The 18,941-nt window shown below is 47.8% G+C and overlaps 1 protein-coding gene across 1 annotated transcript; it reads left to right on the top strand.

Annotated features, from left to right (window-relative positions):
* Nucleotides 1–2,988: 2,988 nt before the first annotated feature.
* LOC150067498 (apolipoprotein L2-like) lies at nt 2,989–16,168 on the top strand. The gene is made up of 4 exons (XM_090354032.1): nt 2,989–3,083; nt 10,627–10,697; nt 13,021–13,147; nt 15,298–16,168. The coding sequence occupies exons 2-4, from the start codon at nt 10,685–10,687 to the stop codon at nt 16,166–16,168; spliced, it is 1,011 nt and encodes a 336-aa protein (XP_090210158.1). The 5' UTR covers nt 2,989–3,083; nt 10,627–10,684.
* The last annotated feature ends 2,773 nt before the right edge of the window (nt 16,169–18,941 follow it).

Genomic DNA, 18,941 nt, shown 5'->3' with positions numbered 1-18,941 from the left:
AAAAACCTTCATGATACTAAAATTTTCCGGAAAATGAACGGCCAATATTAATTTTGCGCGCTTTAAGATCTTTGAGTATGAATGTGTGTGCGAATGGGTGTGAGTGAACATGTTCAAGGTTAAATTGTCAGCATGACATAAAACAATGGTTGAGCTCATTTGAAACACAAAGGGAATTGGGTAAATCTAAGTCTGAACTTCAAAAAAATTAGTAGGTTTGAATGTTTCCTATATCTCAAAGGTTTATTGCATTGTCTTAAAGAAAAGCTGGTAAATATTTTTCTAGATCCTGAAATCTGCATTTTATTGCAAGGCATACAGCTGTTTACATTGTAAACACTGTATCCTGTTTAGCACAGAGGTGTTAGGGAATTTGGGATTTATTACTTTAAGTTCAAGTTTGGAAACATGTATTAGAGATTTCAATGTAAAATTGTTCATTAACGTCAGAAACTTTGCCTGTCTGTCTTTTCTTGCAAACTGACACTAGAAATCTAATGGTAAAATGTGGATAATGTGATTAGTATTTTAAAGGAATGTTTAAAGGTTTATCTCCATGCTATTGGGTGTATTTTAAAAAAGGAAGGAAACTAAGTCCAGACTTAGACTTTTGGTGCACTGATGTCTATAGTTCTTGCATTAGGGAAAAACTGTTATTTGAGTTTAAACTGTTGTTGGAGTTCTAGACAGTAATCTAAACTGCAAAAGAGCCCTTTTTTCTAAAAGGCAAGAGGAGTGCCTTGGGCCCTAGGGGGCCTGAGGGCAGAAGGAGTTCTTTGTGCCCTTAAAGGTTTTTCAATTGCAAATAAAGGCCAAGGTGTTAATTGTTTAAGCCTGTATCAGTAAAAGTTATTAAGAACATTGGAAATGGGTTTCTAAACAATATTTGAAAGTGAAGTTGTCTTAAATGTTTAAAGAAAGAGAAAAAAGGAAAATTAGGACTACCAAAGTAATTGCTTAATTGCTATTTCAGCTTGCTCTTGTAAGTTACCTTATAGCAACTTCCAGCTAGCCCATGGAGAAGGACAGCAATCCTTATTCAGATGTAACTTTGGCTTTTACCAGGTTCTAGGTAAGCTCATGCTTAGAGACTATTTCTGTGTTGACCACCTTGTTGCTTTAATTGGGAGTAACGTGGCCTTTTGCAGGACTCATTGATCTGAAAGCCGCAGCTTTGAGCCTGCCCGGGCAAAGCAAAGTCCCTGTGAGACTGTGGTGTCTAATCTGCCAGCAGAATGCTGGGACAGAGTTGCTTTGGAGCTTGAAGTGGCAGAATGCTAGCTCTGAGCTGAAAAGCTGGGGGGAAGCACTCAAGCACCAAACTCGGGACTCATAGTGGTAGGGTGCTAGCCTTGAGCTGGAGAGCTGAGGGACAGTGCCCAGGTCCTGAGTTCAAGTCCAGCAACTAAGCAAGTGAAATGCCAATGGGACATTTATCCCTGTGTGGAGAAACACTACTGGGACACGATGCAGAAAGCCTCTGCTTGGATGGCAGAGATGGTGTCAGATCTTAGTCACTTGTGCTTGGCCAATCAAATTAATCAGAGCCGGGAGGTCATAGAATAGTTTGTAAGCATGCCTTACTAATGCCCGTGCCTTTCATAACTGGGCAGGAACTTGTCAATCTTCTGTGATAGTGGGTAGTTTAAAGTCTTAATTGAGTGAAATTTTTATTTATTTATTTATTTATTTTTGACACCAGCCACAAATTCAGGAAAAGTTTGTGGATCTGAGGCTTGTGTCTCTATTAATCTGTTTAGATCTGACAACTGAAGCATTGTTAAGGTTGCAGAAATTTAGTTCCCCAGACAATCAAGAAAAAGCCTTTGCAAATGGGTGCTATGTAAGCTACACTATTGTAGCCAAAGATGGTTTGTGCAGTTGTTAAATGTTAAATATGATCTCCAGTTTGGAGCAAATTATTATTCCTGATATCTAATCCTTGCAATCCCTGATAAAACAGGCTAGGCTTCTTAAGGTCCCTGGTCAAGAACAGAGACAACGCCCTTGAGTCAGCTTGAAGAAGTCACAGAAGCTGAATCTCCGCCCATCAATCCCCTTTAGATGAAGGGACCAGTCATTTTTGGAAAGTGAGACAGGATAATTAGAGATAATTAGAGATAGTGGAAAGAATAGAAATTGCACTTGTGTTTCTTTTAAAATAAAGATGGGGGATATGTCGGGAGCAAGAGTGGAATCAAACTGTACTTTGATTTGCATCAGATAATTGCTTGATTGTCTTATTGTTTTTTGGCCTTCTCCTGTTCAATTGATCTGAGATTTACCATATGAATGTAACCCCCAACAGTTCCCTGATTAACCATCTGGATGTAACACCTGGCAGTGCCCTGGTCTCAAGGAGGGATATAAACTTTGAGTTGAGAATAAACGGGGCGCTGCAGTTTTTGCCTGGGCTGCAGACCTCCCGGACCCGATGTGTTTGTCTCTCTTCTAATTTTTCCAGTCCCTGCCCCCTATTTCAGGAACCCCAATTTGCTGCCGGGAGGCCCCGGCAACTCCCCATAGGTGGATAGCAATTCAATTGTGTGACATAGCAGTGTGAGACTTCAGCCCCATAGTGGACTTTGTCCCCTCCTCTGAAAGTGCCTTGAGCCTTACTCTGCTGGAAGGGAAGTTTCAGGGTACAGGGTGGACATTTATAACCACGAGCCTGACGTGTGCACGCTGGCTGCTGGAGACTGGGCTGCTGCTGGGGGTGGGGGGAGGGGGAGATGAATGGGGAGTCAAGTCCAGGAACTGTGGGGGTAATCTGTGGAGGGGCTCCATGGTCGGTTGGTGTAAGATCACAGAGCTCTCCCAACCAAGATGGCTTGGGCTGAAAGACCTAGAATATCAAATCAAGGTCCCATCTGAGAGAGTGGGCTGGAAGGGCAGGGTTGAGGGTGGAGCCAGTTAACATTGGTTGTTGTGCTGGTTTCAACATAGACTACTCAGAGCTTTCGATTTCCACTTCCTGATGGCATCTGACTTGGAGGAGGTCTTTGTTTATGGCTCAGGTGCATAGCTGGGGACTGGTTGCACACGGCCTAGGACGGTGGACTCAGCCTGGAGAAGATCTGGTGGTAAGTTGGAGATGGTATGTTCCACCCATCTCCTCAATCTCTTAAGGCTTCTAGAAGAGAAGGATGATAACCCCATTTTGTAGATGAGTGTAGAGAGATTAGACAATCCTTCCAGGTTCCACAGTTCAGCAACAATGGACCTGGAATTACACCTCAGTTGGCTTCAGATGTCTCCTTCTTCTCTCTGTACCAGGAGAGGCTAAGGAAATGCTCAGATGGAGGTTATGAAGATCCTGGAGGCAGCTCAGGGCCAGGGCCAGGGCCAGGTGACTCCCAAGGAATCAGCATGGAGGAAAGATAGATATGGACCCCAGAACCCAACAGTCCTCTGGCTTGGTGCTGCTACTGAGTCCTGGTGGAGGCCAAGTAGAACTTTTAAAATATAAGGAGCCTGGGGTTCTCATCCAACCTGGCTGAGCACCTACTCTGTGCCATGCCCTGTGGAAAACCCCAGGCCTTGGGACTGGGCTGAGTTACTGGGGTCCTGGGAAGGCAGATGGGCAGGACTGAGTCCCCTCTGCACAACTGGCCTCTGCTCAGCCTGTGGGGGATGGAACAAAACAGGGCCCTTCTATGGGCCCAGATAGGATGGTGATCCGGTCTGGGGACAAAGAAGGGCACATTTCAGGACAGTGTGTCCAGTACCACCCTGGTTTGCATTCTTAAGCTCAAAAGGCCTGGAGCTCTGGATCATCTCCATGGAGAGGAGTGGAACTGAGGGACACCGTGCAGGTCCCAGGAACCTGGGATTCCTCACCTGACAGATGGAGTTAGGACCCTGTGGGGCTCCTGGCCAGGTGCTGCTCATGTCTGGAGTTTGTGGGAGGTGGTGGAGAGGCAGTTGGGGTCGGGGGAAGACAGGCCTTGGAAAGTGGGGGAGCAGGAGGTCAGGACTTCTTTCTCGGGCCCTGGTAAGGCTTTATGGGGAAAAGGTGGTCCCAGCTTGCTAGTTCTCAGAGGTACTGATAATTTGGTGTCACCAGGGAAGATTCTGACCTCACATACATGCCATCAGAACACACATGTGCACACTGCATATGTATATGCATACATACATAGGCAAGTGTATCTGCTGCAGATGGGGCTCCAAGAATCCAGGTGCCCCAGGCCTCCTGGGGCTCTTCCCCCAGACTGCTTCTCCTCATTGTGTTGAAGGGCGGTGCGCTGTGCCCAGGCATGTGGGACTCTCATTTGCCTATGTGCTCCTCCATGCTTGGATGCCTGTTCTTGCCCACCTTTTGGGGTTAAAAGCAATGTCGTGCTGGACCCCACCTTGCGCAGTTTTCTCCTTGCACACTTTTGCTCAGTACTCTGTGTACTGGAGACCTGTGGGGGTGTTGCTGGACCACACCTGGGCACATTGCCCAATTGTCTGGCACTGCTGACTACTTTCTAGACTTCTGCAATCTTTATACTCAGACAGGCCACAGAGATGGTGTACTGTCCACAGCTGGCCCGCCATGGTCATTTTAAGTCTGACCAGCCTGCTAGTTCTTTTTGTCTGTTTGCTTGTTTGCCGGTGTTGGGGCTTGAGCTCAGGGCCTGAGCACTGTCCTTGGGCTTTCTCAAGGCTAGAGCTCTACCACTTAAGCTACAGCACCACTTCTGGCTTTTTCTATGTATGTGGTACTGAGGAATTGAACCTGGGTCCTGGTACATGCTAGTTAAGCACTCTACCACTAGGCTAAATTCCCAGCCCATCAACCTGTTAGTTCTTAACAAGCATTTCTTTCTTCTTCTTTTTTCTGTGGATCTTGGGGCTTGAACTCTGGGCCTGGGCATTACCCCTGAGCTCTTCAGCTCAAGACTACCGCCCTACTTGTGGGCCTGGGCGTTGTCTCTGGGCTCCTAAATTCAAGGCTACCATCCTAACCCTTGAGCCACAGCCATACTTCCACTTTCCCTTTTCTAGTGATTGGAGATAAGAGTCTCACAATCTTTAGTGCCAGGCTGGCTTTGAACTTCAATCCTCAGATCTTAGCCTCCTGAGTAGCTAGGATTATGGGCATGAGCCACCATGCCTGGCTTAACAAGCATTTCTATAAAAATAAAAAGTTTGCTTGTCCTGCTTTTATGGGACTAGCAGTAGGACATGAGGCCAGTCTTCTCCCTGGAAGCCCCTGACTGTGTTAGAACACAAGGAGGATGAGTCCGTTTTGTGCTGGCCTTGGTGTCAGCCTGGAGGAGAGCTTTTTCGGAGCACCTAGCTCAAGCCCTGCAACTTGTCAGGCTGAAGCTGGGTCCCGTGGTTTTAGAAATCTTCTTGTGCTTTCCGTCTTTGTCCTCACCTAATAATATCAGGGCTGTGGAAGGGGGTGGGAGGAAAAGAATGGAAGTACCTAGCTATCTGACAAAGTTGGAAAGTGTAAGGGAGCCATAGTCCTATTTGTTTATCTAGAAGTTGTTCCAGGAACGGAATGGAATGACTGAGGTAGGAGTAAAGGTGAACTCGGGCTGTGTCCTTGTGGCAGTAGAGAGTGGTTCTTGTGTCCTCAGATAAAGGTCTGGCTGTGCTGGGAGGGCTGAGCTGTCCTGGCGGGCACTGGGCAACAGGATCTAGCTTCAGTGAAGAGTAGCCTGGGTGTGGAACTTGAACTTGACTGTGGTCTCCCCAGGAGAAACATGCTGTCAGAACCCCTCTCTTCTCTACTCAAGGAAGAAGTCCTATATCTAGAGGAAGAGAGAGGCTTTGCCAAGAATCTCTGTGCTGCCATATTTGGAGAGCTGGGACCAGGCTAGGAGAAGGAGAGCTTCCCTCCCAGGCTGTGTAACTGGTCAAGAGCAAGGGCAGATCATATGCCAGTTGTTCCTTTAGCACCTATATGTCTCTCCACCAATAGAGTTTGGAGAATGGGGTCAGCTGATGTCAGGGAGCTCACAGTGTGCTAGGGAAGCAGGAAGACCCCTGGCAGAGTCAGAGGAAGAACTAGGATGACAAGGAAGGATGAGATGTAGGGTGGAGACCATTTACGAAGGTGTGGTGTCACCCAAGACCCCTGCTCTTTCTGCCTTCCCATCCTTCCAGATGTCTGTGTTGGTTCAGGGTCCTAGTGTCTGTCTCATAGTGGACAACCAGCTCGCCTGCCACACCTATCCTCTGAAGCCATGCAGAAGGGCTCACGCATGAAGACTAGACTCCAAGAACCAGATACTTGGATGTTCAAAATCCAAGATGGAAGGCAGCCATAGAGATAGGGGAGGTGAATGGCTTTTGCATTTGAGGGGAAAACAGTGGGGCATTGGGCACCACTGTGCTATGCTATAATGTCAGGGAGCAAAGTCCCTCAGCTAGACATGTCACTGCCCAGGAATTGACCAGAGATGCTAAGACTCAGAAGGAGGAAGGAACCTGATGAGATCTCACCCCTCCTGTGATAGGACTTTCGGGAACATCTCACAGCTGCCTGGGTTTGTTCACTCTTCCTCACACAACAGCAGCTGTGTGTACCTCCACAGTCAGGCATCTTCAAGGACACCTCTGTCCTCAGTGGAACCAACTGCATTGATAAGAAGGTGCATTGTGGTCCTCGTGAGAGGGTGCTAGGAAAAAACTTATAGGATTAAGGCCTTAATTGTGTGATTTAGAAGGAGTCTGTATTGTAGATAACAAGTTCTATCCATGAATATTTTGTGACTGCATTTTATTGTTGGGGTACGTATAGAGGGGGTACAGTTACATTCATCAGGTAGTGGGTACATTACTTCTTGAACCTTGATACCCCTTCTCATGCTTGCTTGCTTGCTTGCTTGCTTGCTTTATTTATTTATTGCTAGTCCCAGGGCTTGAACTGAGGGCCTGAGCAGGGCTTTCACAAGGCTAGAGCTCTACTACTTGAGCCACAGCACCATTTCAGGCATTTTCTTTTTTTTTTTTTATGTATGTGGTACTGAGGAATCAAACCCAGAAATTGAACCTGGGTCTTTGTGCATGCTAGGCAAGCACCCTGTCATTAGACCAAACTCCCAGCCCCTCCTTCTCATGTTTTGGTCCCACTTTCTCTCCCCCTATCCCTAGCCAAGAATATTTCAATCAATCTTTAGTTTTCTTGCCAGTTCTGGGGCTTAAACTCAGGGCCTGAGCATTGTCCTTGGGCTTTCTCACTAGAGCCACAGCACCACTTCTGGCTTTTTCTACTATGTATGTGGTACTGAGGAATCAAACCTGCGTCTTCATGCATGGTAGGCAAGCACTCAACCAGTAGGCCAAACACCTGGCCCTCTGTCAATCTTACCTGTAGACAGAGAAGACCAGAATGAGGGTAAAGCTGAACTTGGTAAAGAATCAGCACTCATTTTTTGTAGCTAAGAATCTCCATTTCTGAGATTCTGATAAAATACCTGAGAACAGGTTATTTATAAAGAAAGAATAATAGGGGCTGTAAGTTTGGTCTAGTGGTAGAGTGCTTGCCTAGCATGCAAGAAGACCCGGGTTCAATTCCTCGGTACCACATACATAGAAAAAAGCCAGAAATGGTGCTGAGGTTCAAGTGGTAGAGCTTCTAGCCTTGAGAAAGTCCAAGGATAGTGCTCAGGCCCTGAGCTCAAGCCCAGAACTGGAAAAAAGAAAGAATAATAGTTTATAGTCTAAAGCTAGGCACTGGTGGCTCATACCTGTAATCCTAGCTACTCAGGAGGCTGAGATCTGAGGAGTTCAGTTCAAAGCCAGCCCAGCATGAGTCCATGAGACTCATATCCAATTAACCACCAGAAAACCAAAAGTGGCACTGTGGGTCAAGTGGTAGAACACTAACCTTTAGCTGAAGAACTCAGGGAAAGTGCCCAGGCCCAGAGTTCAAGCCCCACGACCTGCCAAAAAACAAAAGTAAAAACAAAAGAAGTTTTGTAGTCTAAAAGTGTAGCAGAGGCAGCTTCCTGGGCCTCTGGTAGGCATCAAAACATGGCAGAGGGTATCACATGGCAAGGCAGAGCAAGCTCCAGTCCTCTTCTTATAAAGCTCTCAGTTCCATCATACAGGGCTACTTTCGTGACCTCATCTAACCTTACAGTCCACACCCAAATATCACATATCAATTTAGGTGGCACATTCAATCCACACCCAGAGGAATGTTTGGAATTGTGTAGGTGAAATGGAACCCTGCTATCATGAATGCTTAGAAACCATTAGGAAGTAGCCCTGGTCTTTCTCATTATGATCTCAAGGCAACCTTGTCTGAGGGAGATATGCTAACAGGCATATGAATAGACACACACATAGACACGTTCTTTTAAAAATTGGGCTGGGAGTTTGGCCTAGTGGTAGAGTGCTTGCCTAGCATACACGAGGACCTGGGTTCAACTCCTCGATACCACATACACAAAAAAAGCCGGAAGTGTGCTGAGGCTCAAGTGGTAGAGCTCTGGCCTTGAGAAAGCCCAAGGACAATGCTCAGGCCCTGAACTCAAACCCAGGACTGGCAAAAAAAAAAAAATTACATTACAACTACCTTTTCAGGATTTACGCTCATGCATATATGCTGGTCCTGGAGCTTGAACTCAAGGGTTTGGGTGCTGTCTCTGAGGGGTTTTTTGTCTCAAGGCTAATGCTTTACTATTTGAGCCACAGCTCCACTTACAGGGTTTTTTGAGAGTAATTTATTGAAGGTAAGAATCTCATGGACTTTTCTGCCCCAGCTGGTGTTGAATCTCAAGCCTCAGCTCTCAGCTTCTGGAATAGCTAGGATTATAGGTGTGAACCACTGGTGCCTGGTTTATTATTATCTTTTTTTGTAGTTTGTGCCTTTTTATTAATTCATACACAGTCACTTGTCTTCTGGTTTGTTGAAACAGTAAGTTAGACAACACTTGCCAGAATAATGTCTGTCAAAGTGGCTAGCCATAAAAACTCCAGCACCACACTCATCCGAAGGGCACTCTCGACGAAGATGACTAATTTTGCCGTTTTCATCCGCCTTATAGTATTTCAAGATAGCCAGTTAACCTTCTTTCTCTTATGTTTGTTCTTCTTGGGAGTGGTGTAAGCCTTCTTCTTCCTTTTCTCGGCACCACCCCGAAGTTTCAACACTAAATGAAGAGTGGACTCCTTTCGAATGTTGTAATCAGATAAAGTCGTCCATTGTCCAGCTGCTTACCAGCAAAGATCAGTCTCGGCTGATCAGGAGGAATTCCTTCTTATCCTGGATCTTGGCCTTTACATTTTCTATAGTATCCGAAGGTTCAGGCCCGAGTGTGGTGGTCTTTCCTCTGCATCCTGGCGGTGGGCCCACCGCTGATGGCGGATCCATTATTATCTTTTTGTGTATTTTTCTCAGTTTTTCTCTTCACATATTATTCTAAACTCAGGGCTTTGTGTTTACTATACATATGTTCTACCACTTGAGCCAGGGCCCCAATCTTTTTTTGCTTTAGTTATTTTTGAGATGGGGCTTCAGAGTTTTCCCTCAGTACCTGTCTTGGACAATGGTGCTCTTACCTATATCTCTTGAGTAACTGGGATTCTGGGTAGGTGCTTCTACAACTTCCTTGTTGGCTGACATAGGATTTCACTAGCTTCCCTCGACCCCAGCTCCATATTCTAGCCTCCCAAGTATCTGGATTCCAGGCGTGTACCACCATCTTACCCACTCATTTTACCTCTAGAAATATTTTTAAAGCAATCTCAAGCATAGGCATGGGTTTATGTGAGGAAAATGTACATTGTATATTGTACACAGTAGAAATAACCTGAAGGTCCAGCAGCTCCGGGAGCGCAGAAGAGGGGCCTGGGAGCACAGTCTGGTGGGACTTCAGGTTCTGGTGGGATGAAGGAACCTGCAGAAACATGGAGGTGGGCGGGGGCCCTCATGGAAACCACAGGGTTACCAATCAGTCTACCAACTCAGAGCCCTGAGTACGGGACATTGACACAGAACGAGAGGAGCCCTTTATTACAGACTAGAGTACAAGAGGAAATAGTTCTGTCTATTTAAGAGGGCAGAGCAGAGGGCAGCCATCGAGTCAGAAGGACTTGGCCAAGTCCTGTCTCCACCCTGTTGAGAAGTCAGACATATCCCCTATGAATGTACACACATGTGCAAACACACCCATCTAGATTATACTGCTGAGCTCAGAGCACAGCATTCACCACACAGGACTTGCATCAGAACCCCTGGGTGCAGGTTTGGCCTCATGTGTTGTGCTCGTTCCCTCCACACTGGAATGGGACCCCAGGTCCTCATCTTGTGTCTCTGGGGTCCCTTCAGGCAGTACAAGGAAGGAACCTAAATGACAGCCACACTCCATCCATACTAGCTGCAGCCTCAAGTGTTCCCAGCCCCAGGGTGACTGATAGACATTCCTCCACTCCTCCTTCTGTGCAGATTCTGTCCTTTCTCCATGGCTGGGTCCCCATGCATTTCTTCTAGGAGAATAGAAGGCCTCAGGCTTGGCTGTGCTGAGGGCAGAGGAAGCTGGAACAAGATGACTAACTTTCTATCTATAGCCATGGAACACAGAGGAAGAGAGGCGGGTGGGTTGGGTCCTGCCACTCTGGAAGGAAGTGAGGGAGACCTGGTCCCTGCTGCCACTTTGTTCTCTCCTCCTGCAGGTGACCTGGAAGGAAAACCTCCCAGTATCCCTGTTGCTGCGTTGGGCCAGAGGACAGCATGGCCTCTCCAGGTACTCACACTTGATCCTCTCTGTTTGGTTTCTGCTTGAGGGCTAGATGCAAGGCCTCAAGTTTGTTACCTTCATACTGAGTTCACCTGTAGAGCAGTGGGTGGGCAGCGAAGAGGAGCCCCAAGAGGGACCATATGGATCTTCTAACCCCAGGGGACCCTCCTCCCCGACCCTGTCCTGGAGTGAGGCATGGCCCCAGTGCTAGCCTCACTGTACCATCCTCCGTAGGGGGGACCAGGAGAACCTTGAGAATGTGGAGGACAGCTGGGGAGCTGAGTGGGGAGAGAAGACAGGAGGCAGAAAAGGCAGCGACAAAGGTCAACAGCAACGTACATGCTTCCCCTCTCCTCCCACCTCTCCACTTCCCGAGCTGACCCTGAGTGGCTCTCATGAGGGTGCTGTACCTCCCGGGTCAGTGTCCGGCCCCTCTGAGTTTCTTAGAAGAGTGATATGAATACCACTGCATTAGATCCCAGTCTGACCTTTTCCACCCCTATCTCTGTGACTTGAGGATGTAACGTGAGAACTTATGTAACAAGAGAGACTTACACGTAATGAGTCTCAGGGGTGACGCTGGATCCATACTCTGTTCTATCAGTCCTGCTTTCTCGGGGCTCAGTTCCTTCCCTTTCTCACTTGCCTTGCAACTAAATCAGTTCTTCCCAGGAGCTGGCCCTGGAGAGCAAATGGTGTATGTAAACATACACTGATATATGTATGTATATGTATATAATTCTGTTCACAGATAAAAATTCCCAGAGCAGGGCCAGGAGTTTAGTCTAGTGGTAGAGTACTTGTCTCGTATACCCAAAGTGCTGGGTTTGATTTCTTAGTACCATATACACAGAAAAAGCCGGAAGTGGTGCTGTGACTCAAATGGTAGAGGGCTAGCTGTGAGCTGAGGAGCTCAGGGACAGTGCTCAGGCCCAGAATTTAAGCTCCACTACTGACAAATTAATAATAATAAATGCTAAAAATTCCTAGTGATATTCATTCTTCCTATGATTAAGCACTTGGTTATTGTCAAACTAATGTGAAGCTCATTTTATGTTATCATAGCTTGAGCAAATACTTGAGGGGAGAAAGATTCACCTCGCTTACGACGTGAGAAGTACATGCCATCCTGCTGGTCAGGTGTGGAGACGCAGCTTGCATCATGGTAACAGCAAGCAGGGCTGAGGAGTAACAGGAAGGGGCGAGGGCCAGATAGAGTCTCTGAAGACAAACATAGTGACCTACTTCCTCCATCCACACTGGACCTTCCAAATTCCATCACCTCCCAATAATCTAGTCCAAATTTGAATTCACCAATGGATGAATTCATTTATCAGGTCAGAACCCTTGTGGTCTAAATCCCCCACCCCAAGCCAGGAGTATGCTTTACGAACCTCTTAGGTGTTTCTCAACCCAATCAAATTGAAAATCGAGATTTGCCACTAAAGCACTGATGGGTTGAGAGCCACCCAGAAGGCACAGATGCAGTGTTTCCCATCCAACAGGCACATGGCACATGGAAGCCATCACTGAATATTTCTCACTTTTCCAGGGCTGAAAGGCTCACTTCCTGAGGGTTCTGAGTTGACAAGGATCTGTTTGTATCTGCAAAGCACTGTGGTCCCCTTCTGTATTGATAGTCTCATGTTGTCATCATAAATACCACAGTAGTGGGGGCTGGGAGTTTGGCCTGGTGGTAGAGTGCTTGTTTAGCATACATGAAGACCCGGGTTCAATTCCTAGGTACCACAAACATAGAAAAAGCCAGAAGTGGTGCTGTGTCTCCAGTAGTAGAGCTCTAGCTTTGAGAACACCCAACGACAGTGCCCAGGCCCTGAGTTCAAGTCCCAGGACTGGCAACAAACAAACAAAACCTTATAAATACCACAGTAGGGTGGCTTAAACAAATACCCTCTATTTCCTTGCAGCTCTGGAAGTCACTGCAACGGCGTGAGGGGCGAGGTTGGTGAGGGCTGATGCGGGCTGTGTTCCTGGTGTGTGAAGAGAGCTCCTCACTGCATGTGGACACATGGCCTTTCCTCTGTACATGGAGGGGGCTGGGAACAGTTACGTACTTGGTCTTTTTTCGTGTTCTTAATGGGGTACAAGTGCTAAGGATTAGGATGTCGTGTATGGCCTCATTTAGGCTTATTGGTTTCACTTTCTTAAAGCAGCTGTCTCCAAACCATCCATGGAGGCTAGGACTTGGGGGCCACGATCCAGTCCATCCAGTGACTTCATCCAAAGTGACTGATGCTCAGCAACGGAACGCCTTTGTTCTTGATACCATTCAACCACGCTGACCTCTAACCTTCTCCTTCCCACCTAGAGAACCCAGGCTTCATGGAGCTGGTCATTGAGTACCTCCAGGACAGAGTGAGCAGGGAGGAGCTGCAGCAGGTGCTGGTGAATGATGCCTCGTGGGAGGCAGCTATGGCTGAGGCCCGGTTGTCCAGGTGACCTCCATGGGGCGCCCCAGCACAGACACCCAGCCCCTCGGGTTTTCTCATGGCAGCGCCACCTCTCAGGCAGTCCTGGGAGGGGTGAGTTATGCTGTCCCTTCTTCAGACATTTCTTACTGGACGTGGTGGCGCACACCTGTCATCCTAGCTACTCAGGAGGCTGAGATCTGAGGATCATGGTTCAAAGCCAGTCCAGCACTAAAGACTGGGAGACTCTTATCTCCAATGAACCACTAGAAAACCAGACATGGCGCTGTGGCTCAAGAAGTAGGGTGGTAGCCTTGAGCTGCAGAGCTCAGGAACTACGCCCAGGCCCAGGGGCAGGATGGTAGCCTTGAGATGAAGAGTTCAGGAACAATACCCAGGCCCAGAGTTCAAGCCCCATGACTGACAAAAGAGTGAGAGAGCAAAAAGAAAAAAGAAAAAAATTTCTTGAGGTCTTTGCACAAAGTCTTTGTATGTGCAAAGGCAAACTGGCACCAGCTAAGGTGTCTCTGGTGAGAATGGGAAGATGCTGTGGGTTGATGCCAGGTGTTGAGTGTGTGGAGAGTCAGGGTGCTGTCATGCCTCTTGTCTCCCAGACACCAGGGGCAGTGGATGGACCCATTGACCTTCATATGGAATGTGTGTCTGGCATTAGAGGAGACCTGGAAAAATCATATTTACGGTGTCTTCTGACTCCAACATATTTTGTTTTCATTTTTTTAATTCTCAGTACCAGAGAGAATGAAGCTGTAGAGACTTAGGGTACAGTCCCCCAAACAACCTCTTCTCCTTCCTCCTCCTTTTTTTTCTTTTTTCTTTTTTCTTAATACCAATTGCAAACTGAGGGATTTCCTGAAACCACCAACAGGTTCTAGTAACAATTCACAAGAAGGACCCACAGAACTTCCTGGTCACAACATAGCTACCATTTATACCAGAGAAGGAACACAAATTAAAATCAGCCAAGGGAAGAGACACTTGGGGCAGAGCCCAGCAGTGCTATATGCACGAAGCTTCTGTTGCCTTCAGTCAGAATGTAGCGTGTAGACTGGTATTAAACATGGACTGCTTCCATCCAGGGAAGCCTGCCCACTAAAAGACTAGGGGAAGGAGCTCTGGAGCAACCCTGGATGCAGTAGAGTCAGCTGGGGATTTATAGACAGCAAACAGAGCGAGGGTGATGGTAGATGGCAAATTACTAACAGGGACATCAAGACATGTCCTGTGCTCCTTTGTGGTGACTGGAACTTACCCCAGGAAGCTCAGGTGTTTGTTAGGCTCTCTACTTATGGCATCCTACCAGTGCTCAAAAATTTTCAGATTTTGGAATATTTCAGATTTTAGATGAAGGATCTGCAACCTGAATCTTCTATGGTCAAACTGGAGAAGAAAACAAAGACATTTATAGTAGGCAGGATATTACAAGGCTTTACTGGTGGCGTCCTGGTAGCTGAGGGCAAGGGGAAGGGCTCTGTGTGGCAAAGCTAGGCATTAACATGCTTGGAATTAACTTGTTGCTGTTGTGGTCCCTGTGCCTGAAAATTCTGTATCTTTTTGTTCCTCTATAGTTCCTTTGCCAGTCCTGGGGCTTGAACTCAGGGCCTGAGCACTGTCCTTGTGCTTTCGCAAGGCTAGAGCTCTACTAGTTGAGCCACAGCACTTCTGGCTTTATTTATGTATGTTGTATCAAGGAATCGAACCTGGGTCTTTGTACTTGCTAGGCAGGCACTCTACTACTAAGTCACACTCCTGGCTGCACTTTTCTTTTTTTATTGGTCAAGGGGCTTGAACTCAGGGCCTAGGCATTGTCCCTGAATTTTTACTGAAGGCTAGAACTCTACCATTTCTGCTTTTTGAGTGGCTAAATGGAGATAAAAGTCTCCTGGGGTCTTTTTTGCCTGGGCTGAGTTCAAATTGCGAGTCTCATATCTCAGCCACCTGAGTAGTTAAGATTACAGATGTAAACCACCGGTGTGCCTGGCTTCAAAATGAACTCCCCAGTCACCAAGGAGACCTTAAGATGCCTTTTCCTTACTGTTCTCCTGCTGACTCTCGAGACTCACGTGGTTTGCAGTGGCAGCTGGGTGATCTGGGTGGGACAGAGCTTCCAGGTCCCGTAGCACAGAGAAGCAAACTGACTTTGCTCTTCACTGTGACAGGGAGGATGCTGATGAGCTTCGTGAGGCTCTGCTGATATTCACAGCCTACATGGAGGACGAAGACGAGCTCCAGAAGGATCTTCAAGATAGGAAGAGGTTTCTGGATGAATTTCCCCGGGTTAAAATGGAGCTTGAAGACAGCATAAGAAAGCTCCACGCCCTTGCTGACAAGGTGGATAAGGTACACAAGGACTGCACCATCTCCCACGTGGTGGCCGGCTCCACCGGCGTGGTCTCCGGGGTGCTGACCATCCTCGGTCTCACCCTGGCACCTGTGACGGCAGGGGTCAGTCTGGCTCTCTCCGCCACTGGGATGGGGCTGGGAACCATGGCCGCAGTGACTAGTGTTGCCACAAGCTTTGTGGATAAATCAACCAAAATGTCAGCGGAAGCCGAAGCCAGCTCTCTGCTGTCAACCAACATGGACACGACAAAGGCGGCTGAGGATATTGTTGCAGAGACTAAACCCCAAGTTGTTTCCTTAACCAAGAATTGCTTCCGAGACCTGCCACGTGTTCAGAAGAACATCCGAGCCATGGATCTGGTCAAAGCCAACCCTCGCTTAGCAGCCAATGCCAAGCGTCTCATGACCACTGGGAGAGTTTCGGCCCGAAGCACGAAGCAGGTGCAGAAAGCCTTTGGAGGCACGGCGCTGGCAATGACCAAAGGAGCCCGGATGTTGGGTGTGGCCACTGCAGGTGTCTTCCTTCTGGTAGATGTCCTCAACCTCGTGAAAGAGTCCACACATTTGCACCAGGGTGCAAAGACCAAGTCAGCTGAAGAGCTGCGGCAGAGGGCTCGGGAGCTGGAGAGGAAGCTGGAGGAGCTCATCCAGTTCCATGACAGTTTGCTGCAGAATGACACTTGCTGATGTCCTCTTTGGAGCAGATAGGTCAGGAGAGACGGGCTGGGTGGCAGTGTGGACAAATGAGACCCCCCCCCCCGCACTGTATCATTTTATGATCCATGACAAATGAAGACAGAGCAGGGCAGGGGCTCTTCTTCCGACCCCCACCAGGCTCCTCCTCTTAATGTCCCCACTCCTCCCAACGATGTCATGCTGAGGACCAACCTTCCAGCACACATGCCCTTAGGGAGCACCCTGGAGCCGTATCTACACCACAGCACTGCTGGCCCCTAGACATGCCACCTGCCCTGGTCCCAGCATAGAATCCACTTCATTATTGTTGCCTCTTGGCTCTGTCAGTAGTATTTTTTTTTTTTTTTTTTTTGGCAATCCTGGGGCTTGAACTCAGGCTCTGGGCACTGTCCTTGAACACTTTTTGCTCTGTCACTTGAGCCACAGCACCACTTCTGGTTTTTTTTCTGTGTATGTGGTTCCAGGCAATCAAACCCAGAGCTTCATGCATGCTAGGTGAGCGTGGCATCACTAGGCCACACCCCTGGCCCTGTGTCATTGGTAATTGATTGGTGGCATAAGGGACCTCTCCCTCTCTGATAATAGTTAATTTTTTGTTTCTCAAGTAATTCCAAATCTTTCAGCCTGGCTCTGATGGTGAACCTACAAACCAAACTTTTTCTTTTTCTTTTTGCTAGTCCTAGGGTTTGAACTCAGGGCCTGAGCACTGTCCTTGGGTTTTCTCAAGGCTAGAGCTCTACCATTTGAGCCCAGCACCATTTCTGGCTTTTTCTATGTATGTTGTACTGAGGAATCAAACCTGGGTCTTTGTGCTAGCTAGGTAGGCACTCTACTACTAGGCCAAACTCCTGCCCCCACCCTCGTTTATTTTGGTGGATCATGGGGCTTGGACTTGGCCTGGGTGTTGTCTCTGAGTCCTTCAGCTCAAGGCTACTGCCCTACCTTTGAGCCAAGACCCACTTCCCATTTTCTAGAGGTTAATTGGAGATAAAAGTCTCAGGTCCTGTTGTACCCAGGCTGGCTTTGAACCTTGATGCTCAGATCTCAGCCTCCTGAGTAACTAGGATTACAGGCGTGAACCACCATGCCTGGCCAAACCAGACTTTTCTGTCTTCACTCTCTACCCGCTTCCTTGGGGTGACAGAGGTCTTGGGTGTAAAGCTGCAGAGCACCACCACCGACGTACAGACGACAGGCTCACCTCCGTGCAGGCGTCGCCACTCGCCTCAGTGTCAGCGGAGGAGGCAGCATGGCTTGGCCCGTGAGCTCTGCTCCCCTAGCAGGGTTGTTGGTAAATAAATAAAAAGAATTTGGCTTCCTATTAAAGCATTGCACTTTGCTGCAGTAGAAAGAGACCTGAGAGATGAATACCATAGGCTCCACTTATTCTGCACATTTTGAAGAATAAACTTTAAAATAGTGACCCTGTCATAATTTTGTACTTTCTTCCTAAGTGCTGCCATGGATTTTCTACATCTATAACTTTAGGAGAGACTGAAAACCTACCCTGACCCCTCGTCTTCTAAAAAAATTAATTTTTAATTGGGAAAAAGAATAAACTTTTGAAATTTATAACATTATCCATTTTTGCTAGTTGTCTTCTCTTTAAAACCACAAGGTGAATATTAGCAGAGCTTGTGGCTACCCAGCCACGTCTAGTTTCTCCTTTAGGAAAGATTCAGAAGGACCTGCAGCACAGGCCATTGTCAAAGTATTTAGCAGTACGTGTGAAAATACTTCGCATGCGGAGACTTGCGGGGTCACTTGGTATCTGACTTTGGGGACGTCAGCGCTTCAGCAGCCTGGCACTGGTGTTCTTAAGGCCTGGTATGATGGTGACACCAGGTGGCCCTCCATGGCCTCCTGAAATGCAGGGTACAGGGGGGGAGAGGTGGGTGGTCCCCTGCACACTTGAGGTGGAGGGCTTTTGCAGCCCCTCCCTGCCACACCTGTCCCTCTTCCTGTTTGGTCTTTGACTGAACTCCCAGCTATCTCTGCTCTGCTGTGTGTGTGTGTGTGTGCACTGCCTGTCCTAGGGCTTGAACTCAGAGCCTGAGTGCTGAGTGCTGAGGTTTTTGGCTCAAGTCTAGCCAAAGCTCCACTTCCAGCGTTTTGGGGGAGGTAGTTTATTGGCAGTAATGAGTCTTACAGACTTCCCTTCCCTTCCTTAGATCTCCACCTCCAGAGTAGAGTATCGGTGTGTGCCACCAGTGCCTTGCCTTCATTGTCATTATTAAGGAGTTGTATGGCGGGGTTATAACCTTGAGTCAGGTAACAGGTACCATGCTTCTTGGATAATGTCACTCCTTCCTACACTTTCTCCTGGTCTCCTGCTTCTGCCCCTGCCCACAAGGTTTTGCATCCTATATATTGAATATTGCGACTGTATTAGTTCATGCTTCATTTTTTTTTTTTGCCAGTCCTGCCCTTGAGCTTAGGGCTGAGCACTGTCCTTGGACTTTCTCAAGGCTAGAGCTCTACCACTTGAGCCTCAGCACCACTTCTGGCTTTTTTCTATGTATGTGGTACCAAGGAATCGAACCCGGGACTTCGTGCATGCTAGGCAAGCACTTTAACCACTAGGCCACACTCCCCGCCCTCATGCTTCATTCTTGTACTGGGTGGCTTTTCTTGTGGTGGCTTGAGTTGAGCAGAGCTGTTTTAGAGTAGCTTGAGGTGAGATGGTCTCTGATGGCACGCCTAGAGACCCAAATTTCCACTCTTGAGGCGAATCTACAGCCCCAATCTGGTCGCTATAGCCTAA

Source organism: Megascapheus bottae, chromosome 2 (assembly GCF_031878675.1).
Source record: "Megascapheus bottae isolate mThoBot1 chromosome 2, mThoBot2.hap1, whole genome shotgun sequence".
Classification (NCBI taxonomy): domain Eukaryota; kingdom Metazoa; phylum Chordata; class Mammalia; order Rodentia; family Geomyidae; genus Megascapheus; species Megascapheus bottae.
This window is presented reverse-complemented; position numbering and strand designations above follow the sequence as displayed.